This window comes from Brassica napus, chromosome A5, assembly GCF_020379485.1.
Source record: "Brassica napus cultivar Da-Ae chromosome A5, Da-Ae, whole genome shotgun sequence".
Lineage (NCBI taxonomy): Eukaryota > Viridiplantae > Streptophyta > Magnoliopsida > Brassicales > Brassicaceae > Brassica > Brassica napus.
The window spans coordinates 22,942,497-22,953,958 of NC_063438.1; the positions used below are offsets into that span (position 1 = coordinate 22,942,497).

General features: G+C 32.0%; 1 protein-coding gene across 1 annotated transcript; it reads right to left on the reverse strand.

Annotated features, from left to right (window-relative positions):
• Window positions 1–4,573: 4,573 nt before the first annotated feature.
• LOC106452208 (nitrile-specifier protein 1-like) lies at window positions 4,574–7,608 on the reverse strand. The gene is made up of 4 exons (XM_022720182.2): window positions 6,298–7,608; window positions 5,985–6,217; window positions 5,634–5,894; window positions 4,574–4,901 (listed from the first exon to the last, which is right to left on the reverse strand). The coding sequence occupies exons 1-4, from the start codon at window positions 6,497–6,499 to the stop codon at window positions 4,779–4,781; spliced, it is 819 nt and encodes a 272-aa protein (XP_022575903.2). The 5' UTR covers window positions 6,500–7,608; the 3' UTR covers window positions 4,574–4,778.
• Between the last annotated feature and the right edge of the window lie 3,854 nt (window positions 7,609–11,462).

An 11,462-nucleotide genomic window follows, 5' to 3' on the forward strand; every position in this document is an offset into this window, starting at 1 on the left:
TTACATAAGTTAGTTATTTATGTTATTACACAAAGAGTTGTAACTCTTCAAGTTGTGTCCTTTAGTATAAAGAGTTGTGTCTCTTATACTTGTATTGATTCGATCTCTATATAAAGATCAATCATCTGTTGTAAACACATTACCGAATCTCAATAATACAAAAGTATTTTCAGAAAAGTTTATAAGCCTGAAACGTCTATCTTATTCTTTCTCTCGAACTCGTGTGTAACACACTGTGATCGTTGTGTAACACAAGCGGTTGGTAAAAGATTAACATGGTATCAGAGCTTTACGTTTGAGAGGACAAAGAACAAAGCACTAGTAAGAGAAACACTTGGCGTGGAGAAAAGGAGGCTATAGGATTTTGTCATACGATTTCGGAATCATTCGAAACGATGAAGAATCAAGTGATCCCCATATTTGATGGAGAGAAGTACGACTTCTGGAACATCAAGATGACAACCATTCTCAAGACCAGGAAGTTATGGTCTGTGGTTGAAGAAGGCGTAGCAGTCCCACCAGCACAAGTGGATGAAACTCCTGAAACAGCAAGGACAAGATTGCTTAGAGAAGAAGCGATGATGAACGATACATTGGCTTTGCAAATCTTGCAAACTGCTGTATCGGATCATATATTCTCACGGATTGCAGCAGCATCAACATCCAAAGAGGCGTGGGATGCATTGAAGGAGGAGTATGAAGGCTCTCCTCAAGTTCGTTTGATTAAACTTCAAACATTGCGAAGGGAGTATGAGAATCTGAAGATGTATGAGAATGAAGACATTAAGGTCTTCACAGATAAGATAGTTGAATTGGCAAATCAATTAACTTATCATGGTGAACAGAAGTCAGATGTTCAACTCATACAAAAGATACTCATCTCTCTCCCAGCCAAGTTCGATAGCATAGTCAGTGTGTTGGAGCAAACAAGCGATTTGACTTCAACAAAGATGACAGAGTTGATCGGGATTTTGAAGGCTCATGAAGCAAGGCTGGCTGCAAGAGAAGAAAATACCAGTGAAGGAGCATTCGATGCTCGTGTTAAACACAAAAATTCTGGTGTTACACAAGACAACTCAAAGCGCTAAGGAGGCAAGAAGTGGTGCGGTTTCTGCAAGAGAAACAACCACAATGAGAGCGAGTGTTGGAGGAAACAGAAGAAGGAAGATCCAAAGAAGGATCACAGAAGTAACAAGGAGTGTTACAATTGTGGCAAGTTAGGCCACTTTGCAAATCAGTGCTACTCAAAGAAGAAAGAGAAGGCACATGTGAGTCTCGAAGAAGATTCAAATAAAGATCACATGTTGTTCAGTGCGAGCGAAGCAGCAACAACAGTGATGGAAGATGTCTGGTTAGTAGACAGTGGAGCAACTAATCATATGACAAAGGAGGAGAGTTACTTCTCAAAGCTTGATAGGAGTATCAAGGTTCCAATAAAGATTGGAAATGGAAGCACAGTCATGACAGCCGGTAAAGGAGACATTACCGTCATGACCAAAGGTGGCAAGAAGACCATCAGAAATGTATTCTTGGTTCCGGGTTTGGCAAAAAATTTGTTGAGTGTTCCACAAATTGTTTCAAGCGGATACCGGGTGAGTTTCCAAGAGAAGAGATGCATCATAGATGATGCAAAAGGAAGGAGGATAATGGATATCCCAATGACTCACAAAAGCTATCGAATCAGGATGAGTTCGGCTCAGGTAGAAGAAGCCTTGAGCGCTAGTGAGCAAGGAAAGATGGAGACATGGCACAAAAGACTTGGTCATGTAGGCGACAAAAGGTTGCAACAAAAGAAAGAAAAAAACTTGGTAAAGGGATTACCAAAGTTTAAAGTCAAGAAGGAAGCATGTGAGGCGTGTAGACTTGGAAAGCAATCACGCAAAAGCTTCCCAAAGGAATCTCAAACTAAGACAAGAGAGAAGCTTGAGATTGTACATACGGATGTATGTGGGCCGATGCAGCACCAGTCTGTTGATGGAAGCCGATACTTTTTGCTATTCTTGGATGATCATACTCACATGTGTTGGGTATACTTCATGAAGCAAAAGTCAGAGACATTCTCACTGTTCAAGAAGTTCAAAGCAATGGTGGAGAAGCAGTCGGATTGTACCATCAAGACACTGAGATCAGATGGAGGTGGTGAGTTCACTTCACGAGAATTCAACCGGTTCTGTGAAGAAGAAGGAATCAATAAGCAAGTCACCTTGCCTTATTCACCACAACAAAATGGTGCAGCGGAGCGCATGAATAGGACCTTGGTGGAGATGGCTAGATCGATGTTGGCAGAGCAAGACTTACCGCTCAAGTTATGGGCAGAAGCGGTATACACTGCCTCATATCTTCAAAACCGTCTGCCATCAAAGGCAATAGAAGAAGATGTCACTCCTATAGAGAAGTGGTGTGGACACAAGCCAGATGTGTCACACATGAGAATGTTTGGTAGCATATGCTACATACATATCCCAAATCAAAAGAGGAGGAAGCTAGACGTCAAGGCAAAGCGTGGAGTCTTTGTTGGATATAGCAACCAATCCAAAGGCTATAGAGTTCTCATTTTGGAGAATGAGAAGATTGAAGTATCAAGAGATGTCGAGTTTGAAGAAGGAAAGAAATGGGATTGGAAAAGGCAAGAAGAAGTGAGGAAGACATTGGAGTTGTCTATGGAAGACTCTCACTCGCCTGAAGAACAAACCGAAGGTGCATCCAGTCCTGAGGAACAAACCGAAGGTGCATCCAGTCCTGAGGAACAAACCGAAGGTGCATCCAGTCCTGAGGAACAATTTGGAAGTACTTTCAGTCCTGTTCTTTTTCAAAATGATGATCATGATACTAGTAGTGGAGATGAAGAAACTTCTGAGGCACCAAGGAAGTTCAAGTCCATGGTTGATATCATGGAAAGGGCACCGAGAGTAGAGCTTGATGAAGCGGCTCAAGCTATAAAAGCTTGTCTTCATGCAAATGAAGAACCATACACTTATGATGAAGCGTGTGGTACCAAGGAATGGAGAGAAGCAATGAATGAGGAGATAGCCATGATTGAGAAGAACAAGACGTGGGAACTAGTGGACAAGCCAAAGAAGAAGAATGTGATAAGTGTGAAGTGGATCTACAAGATCAAGACCGATGCAAACGGCAATCACATCAAGCACAAGGCGCGGCTAGTTGCAAGAGGGTTCTCTCAAGAGTATGGTGTTGACTACCTTGAGACGTTTGCTCCTGTCTCAAGACATGATACAATACGAGCCATACTTGCCTATGCGGCTCAGATGAAGTGGCGATTGTATCAGATGGATGTGAAGTCAGCCTTTCTCAATGGCGACCTCAAGGAAGAAGTGTATGTCACACAACCGCCTGGGTATGTGACACACGGGAAGGAACACAAAGTGTTAAGGCTACACAAAGCTTTATATGGTTTAAAGCAAGCCCCAAGGGCATGGTATGGAAGGATAGATTCATACTTTCTTCAAAACGGTTTTGAGAGGAGTATGAATGATGCGGCTTTATACATCATGAAGCAAGGAGGAGATGTGTTGATCGTGAGTCTATATGTGGATGATATAATCATCACAGGAAGCAACATTCAGAGCATCAACACATTCAAGGAGAACATGAAGAAAGAATTCGAGATGGTGGATCTTGGATTGTTGAACTACTTTCTTGGAATGGAAGTAATTCAAGACAATGGAGGCATATTTCTTTCACAAGAAAAGTATGCAAACAAACTTGTAGACAAGTTTGGGATGCGAGACAGCAAGAGTGTAAGCAACCCACTTACACCACAAGGAAAAGGAGTTGAGGATGACAAGGAGTATGGAGATCCGACTAAGTATAGAAGCATCATTGGAGGGCTTTTGTACTTGTGTGCATCAAGACCTGATGTGATGTATGCAAGCGCCTATCTCTCAAGATACATGTCATCACCTCGCATGAAGCACTACCAAGAAGCCAAGAGGGTGTTAAGATATGTCAAAGGAACATCAAACTTTGGAGTGTACTTCACAAGCGTGAAAGAACCAAGACTTCTAGGCTACACGGACAGCGATTGGGGTGGTTCTAAGGAAGACAAGAAAAGCACTTCAGGTTATGTGTTTACTCTTGGATCAGCCATGTTTTGTTGGCAGTCAAGCAAGCAACAAACAGTGGCGCAATCAACGGCTGAGGCAGAGTACATAGCCGTGTGTGCAGCAGCAAATCAAGCAGTGTGGTTACAAAGACTATTTGAAGACTTTGGTCAGAAGTTTGAAGGAGGCATTCCGATCTTATGTGACAACAAATCAGCAATAGCAATTGGGAAGAATCCGGTGCAACACAGAAGGACGAAGCACATAGAGATCAAGTACCATTTCGTGAGGGAAGCTGAGCAAAAGGGAATCATTGAACTGAAGTATTGCAAAGGGGATGATCAACTCGCAGACATTCTCACAAAGGCATTGGGTGGTTCAAGATTTGAAGATCTAAGGAAGCAGCTTGGAGTCAAGTCGAGATATGATTAAGGAGGAGTGTTAAACTATATAATCTAATCTCTCCTTGATACATTTACATAAGTTAGTTATTTATGTTATTACACAAAGAGTTGTAACTCTTCAAGTTGTGTCCTTTAGTATAAAGAGTTGTGTCTCTTATACTTGTATTGATTCGATCTCTATATAAAGATCAATCATCTGTTGTAAACACATTACCGAATCTCAATAATACAAAAGTATTTTCAGAAAAGTTTATAAGCCTGAAACGTCTATCTTATTCTTTCTCTCGAACTCGTGTGTAACACACTGTGATCGTTATGTAACACAAGCGGTTGGTAAAAGATTAACAAACTCGCCCCCAAAGGAGTAAATCTTGTTTCCTACCTGTGCTATGGCATGTGAGCATCTTAGCCCTGGACCCTCTCCATTTTGCTCCACCTTATAAGTTACTAAGATTTGTTAATTAACACATTTTTAAAGAGATTTACCATCTGATTAGATAATATCAAGATATACGCATTATTTTAACAAATATGTATACTGTTAGTTATATATACATTTCTAGCCCCTATTACGTTAACTTTTCAAATTTAGTCACGCTTGTTTTCACATAATTGCATATACAATATAAACTCTATAAATTAATACTCGATAAATTAACAAACACGGTGATTTAATAAATTTTTCGGTTTCAAATTAAGCCGGTTGAAAATATGACATGAATCAATAAGATAATAAGATAATATTTTTTTAGAAAATTTTATATCAATATATAGTCCCAATAAAATCATAAATTAATAATATATATATAGTTTATATAAGTATAGACAAAAATATATTATTTATTTTATATTAATATATTTTGATAGTATTTACTAAATCAATATATTTTGATAGTATTTACTAAAATTATATCTTAAACAACACTTAAATTCTATGAAACATATTTTATATACAACAAATAATATACTAAAATAGTATAAAATTTAATTTCAAATTTAATTAATGTATATACAGTAAAATATATATATATATATTTTTAATTAATAACTCTATAAATTAATAAAATACCATAATCCGAATATTATTAATTTATAGAGTTTTTTTACTGTATGTGGTGTTATGTTGAAAAGGAGATTCATTTTTAATGTCGATCTAAGAGATTCCTACCTTTATCCAGTTTCCAAGCGAATCAAGAGTGGATGAGAAAGAAACATAGGCTCCAAGGGAGTGTAGAACATCCGTCGAACACCCGTGAAACCCAACGATTTTCCCACCTTGGAGAACAAACTTTACTCCCGGACTCGTCTCGATGTGCATATTGGTTTTGCCTTTGTAAGTCTCGAACTTAAGAGCCACGATGGTTTCTTGAGTTACTTTCTCACGGAAAGCTTCTACGTAAACGATGTAGTCATCTTCATCAATCTCAAACTACATACAGAAAAAAAACAACTCTTGGTCCGACACCAATATTGAATAAAACTGATATTTTCAACCTTATATGGTATATATTATTAGTACCTCCTCAACTTCTTGTGTTTGTTCTCCATGTTCATCTCCAACAACCACTTCAGAATCATCAACATACTCAAATTTGATGAAGGCTATACAGTCCTGGCCTTTACCTACATATACTTTTCTAACATTTTCGTGAACGCCATCATCCCATACATCTCCCTTCTCACCACCCTTTGCGTCCAACTTTTGGGCCATCGCTTTTGCTTGCGCTTGATCAATCTTACGAATATTACAACCTGTAGTTATGAATGTAGCAAAATCATATACAAAACAGTAATATGGGATAGAGGGAGAGAGACATGTTGAGAGAACTGACCTGGGAATAATGTAATGATTGGTGGTGCAGTGATCCATATTGGGAAATTGCATGGGTATTTATCGACCCATGGGAAGTTCACATCGACGAATTTCTTCATGTATTTTATATCGTGCGGTACACGAGACTTTAAATAATGAATGAATCCATGTGGGTACACGCTGACAAACCGCAAGTAGTTGGATCGGAAATATATTTTCATTACACCCAATACAAGCGCCAACTCATATAATTTCCTAATTAGTCACACCCAATAAGAGCTACGCTACTTTCGTGGCAAATGCGCTATTAATGAAATACAATAAAACTTCTAATTTTTTTTTGTGAGAAAATAATCAAATTCCTAATTTAATACTTGATAACTGAATAGCGATGATATGTTTCGGTCGACTTAAATTTCATCTTTTCTTAACTACTATCATGTATTTTATAGTTTTGCAGTTTTGGTGAGGATAAATTATATTCCGTTTGCAATATTTTTATACATATGTTCATGAAATAACGGCATTATATTTCCTTAAATTTTATTTTAGTTATATATTCCATGGCGAAGATTATTTTATAATAATTACAAATCTACAATATTGTATATGAGAAAATTTCTTAAAAAATTACATTATTTTTAAAAATTTGACTAAAATATATTCTTAGGGATAAGATATTATAACTTTTCAAATATCCAATTGATAAAATTCTTATTTTAATTATTTCAAATATCCATGTTCCTAAGTTAGATCATAGGCTAGGTTTCAAGTTATATCACGAGTTCTAGATAAAAACTTCATTTATATGATTTTCTAAATTTTCTGAAAAATAATTTATATTATATATTTTGCCCGCATATATAGCCACAATTATTTTACACATATTAATAATTATTAACTATCAAAATATTTATTTAAGTTTTATTTTTATTTTGGTGAAAACAATCTATTCTTTTTTCTGCAAGAACTTCTATTAATAGTAATAAAAAATCAAAACAACAAAAAATTGCGTACGTTTTCGAATAATAATTACATTAGTGAGTGATAATATTTACATTAAGAAATTCCAACTAATATAGCGTTTGATAGAATACATTTGGGAAGAGCATATGTAAAATCAGCCTGCTGATTTTGACCTCTCAGCTTTCTTCTTGCAACTTTCATTTTGGTTGGTTATTTGAGTTATTCATACCATCTACTGGTAGATTATTGTATTTCATCTAGGAAAAACTATGTCGTTGTTTTTAACCAAAAAAAAACTATGTTGTTGTCCTTTTGAAATGAAGTTTTCAGTGTTAAAAAAGAATACATTTGGGAAGAGCATATATAAAATCATATTTAGAACTTTAGTTTATTCTAGAATAACAAATTTAGCATAAATTTCGGTTCAAATAGGTTTCTGTTCCGATTCTGTTGATACCAAAATTTTGTACCCATTCAGATATTTAACCTATTTTGATCCGGATTTAGTACTACTTTCGGTTCGGATTTAGTTCGGGTTTTTAGATAAGATAGTAACATACTAACATTTCCAAAAACTGGTTGAACCTATTATACTTTAGTGTTTCACAACTGGGTTTTTGGTTCTAAAATATTGTTTTGTACTTAGTTAAATCCTAAAACCAAATAAAGATCCAGTGAAACAAAGATTAAAATCAAAATTTTGAAATGAAAAATAAAAAATACTCTTGTCACGATTCTTTTTGGTTCCAGTGAAATTTTCGAGAAATGAAATTATAGAATAAAGATAATGAAACAAAAACTATGTACAAACACATCATATCCGATAAACCCGAAGTGAAAACACATCAACCCAATAAACTCGACTATATAGAAAAAAGAATGAAGAGCACCATATAACTAAATTTATTAAAATAAGTATCTGAGTTAATTATTCATGTCATAGATGTTTATTTAGGTACTCAATGAAATCTTTAGTATTTTGGGTATTTATTTGTGATTTAAGTTCAGATTTGGTATAAATATTTTTTTTTGGAATTTGGTTTTTTGATATTTTTGGATATCTATTCGGGTTTGGATTTAATTTAGATAATTCCATAATCCAAAATACCATAAAAAGTCTCGTTCAATTATTTTTTATGGTTGGGTTTGAATACATTTTATTTATCAGATCAAATTCAGTTCGGATATCCCCTATATATTATTTGAGAAGCATTGCAACATTTTTTTGTAGCCACGTGTCATCACTAGAATGATTCTTAGAATCCTTAGAGAAATAGGTTGGTCCATCTAAATATATAATAAGCTTTTTATTAAACCACAATAAATACATTATTAGTGTGCTTCATTATTTCCTTAAATAATATTACGGAATTGCCTAATGTGGCTAAAGTATATATGATAATTAATGATTTTGAATAATAAAGATTTGATAAAAATAAGTGTGTATTATAATTATATTTCTTTAATTTTAAGCTATTAAAATAAATTAAACAATCATAGTAAACATATAATAAAAATTAAAAAAAATATTTATATATTATATTTTGAATTTTTAAAAACGAGTATAAATTACTAAACTGTTAAAAGTTTCACATTCAAATTTTGTGATCTATGATTTAAAACTTTTGTTATGACATGATACAAATAATTAAAAAATAATATAAGTTGAAAGTCTCATTTAATAAGTATCAAAAATAAAAGATATATAAATATATGTATCATTTTAAATTAAACTATATGCCATATAAAAATACATAAATATCTTAATTTTGAAATTTACTTTGAACATTTTTTTGATAAAAATTTTGAAAAAATATTGACAACTTAAGTTTTTAAAATATTATAAATTATTACTTAAATCATTAATCTCACAGTGAAAATTTTGTTATCACTAATTTAGAATTTTTGGTATAACAGATACAAATGATCAAAAAAATATGAGAAAAAAGCATCATTCAATAAATATTAATATTAAAATATACCATATATATGTTACTATCATTTAAATTTAATTATACAGCATATCAAATAGAAAAAATATTTTTTTGATTTATAAAATTTATTTATATGTTTGCACCAATTTAATTATATAGGTAGTAGATAATGACTTTTTAATTATTCAATATATATATAATGTTTATAGATCTTAACCTAGTTTGGTTTATTTGTCCGTCCTTAAAAACTATGAAGCAATATAGTAATAATCTTTATAAAATGATTTTGAACTAGACGTTAACAAACTTTCCACAACCTCAACAACTTTCTATATATCACTGAAAGCGAAATTTACTTAAAATAAGAGGGTGTTATCGACAAATAAATTATGATTGTTATATTGAGTATGAATGGTGTCCAAGGAACGACAATGAATAATGTATTTCCTAACATTTTTTTTAAAAAATCACAATTCATAAAGAATAATTTTCCTTTTCATTCCATACCATTCCTTTTTTTTGTAGAAAAATAAAGAACAAAGTTATTCCTTGTTAAATATGGGATTGAACAACCATTCTTTTTAATTCCTGCAATTTTATTTTTTTACGTTCCTTTCCTATTAGTTTATTATATTTCCAGAAATGCCACCAGTCAGATATTGAACAATAAATAATTATAGTAAATAATCAATAAAATATCAACAATAAATAATTATAGTAACTAATCAATAAAATATAAAATGGTCAATGATATGGACAAATAATCTATCTAAACATGATTTGGATTTGAATCTACATTGTTGAACATGATTTGGATTTGATTGAAGTAAACTTAAAATAAATCAAGGTGGTAATTCTCTAAATATTATATAGATAGTGCCTTGTTGAACATATTTTGGTTGAACGACATTTTTTAACACCAAAACAACATATTTATTTTATTTTTTATAACGTCCAACATATTTTATCATTTACATAATTTCCCTAGTATTTGATAGAGAAAAATTACTATCAGATAGAAAAAAATGATCTGTAATTAATTCATAGACTTACGAGTTAAGAGTTTTCTGAAATTTTTTCATTAAAAGAAAATGGAGAAAAGTACTTTTATTCCTATTGGTTTCCTCCTTCAAAAGACTATAATACCAATATGATTAAAGAGCATTAGAAAAAAAAACATTTTCAAATATGGTGAATTTGAAAAACATTTTTAGTAAAACTTATCATGAAAAACTATTGAATTTGTTAATAAAAATTGATTTATATGAAAAATAAAAAATATGTTCTTTAAAGTTTGATTTATATATTCTGTAAATTTCTAACACTACTGTTTAAATATCTTATCCGAAATAATTTATACAATTTTATGTTTAAATATATAATGTACTAGTTAGTCATCCATTTTATCAAGAGAAATTTCCTACGATAAATCTTTTAAGTTTTTGTCACAAAAATAGCACTTAATGAAGAAAATGACCAAAATAAGTTTTATTTAAGGGAAAAATATATTTTTACCCTATGGTTGACTAATCTAGACTTAAGGTTTAGAGTTAACATGTGCGTTTTTGAGGATAAGATTTCAAATTAAAAAAAAAAAATTCAAAATAAAAGGGGCTATTTTGGTCATTTTTTTCTTAAGAGCTATTTTGGTGACAAAAACTTAAAAATAACTATTTGAGATAATTGCTCTTTTATCAATATCAATTATTTATGCAATATTTGATACAATTTTTTTATTTGAAGTAATCAAATTAAAATCTTCAAAAATTAAGAATAATGAACATATATTTTTTTTTCCATATTTTACTAGCAATTCTCTACATTCAACACTTTATACATTTCTCTTCGTTTTAATATTTTTTTTAAAAAACATTATATCACAACTTTTTTTACATATTTTGTTATTTTTCTAAATTCAAAATTCATATTTTAGCAAATAAATTTTTGTTATTAGTTTTAAAATTCTGAAATATATGGTGAAAAAGAATTCAAACAAAAATACTAGAAAGTTCTTGATATAGACTCACACGCTTACATTTACATTTACATGTACATTTATGTATCTCCTTATTTTTATATGTCAGTTTATATTAAAAAAAAACTCAAAATTTTACATTTCATCTTGATAAGAAGACAAGGCTTAAAAGTCAAAATCAAGACCTTGTATCGTTATTTTTAACTTAATTTTCTTTGAGAAATTATCTTTGAAAACTGAGCTTCGATATAATGATTATCTGATCAGACCAATTGTAAAAATAAAATTTTAATAGTATTTCTGGTGATA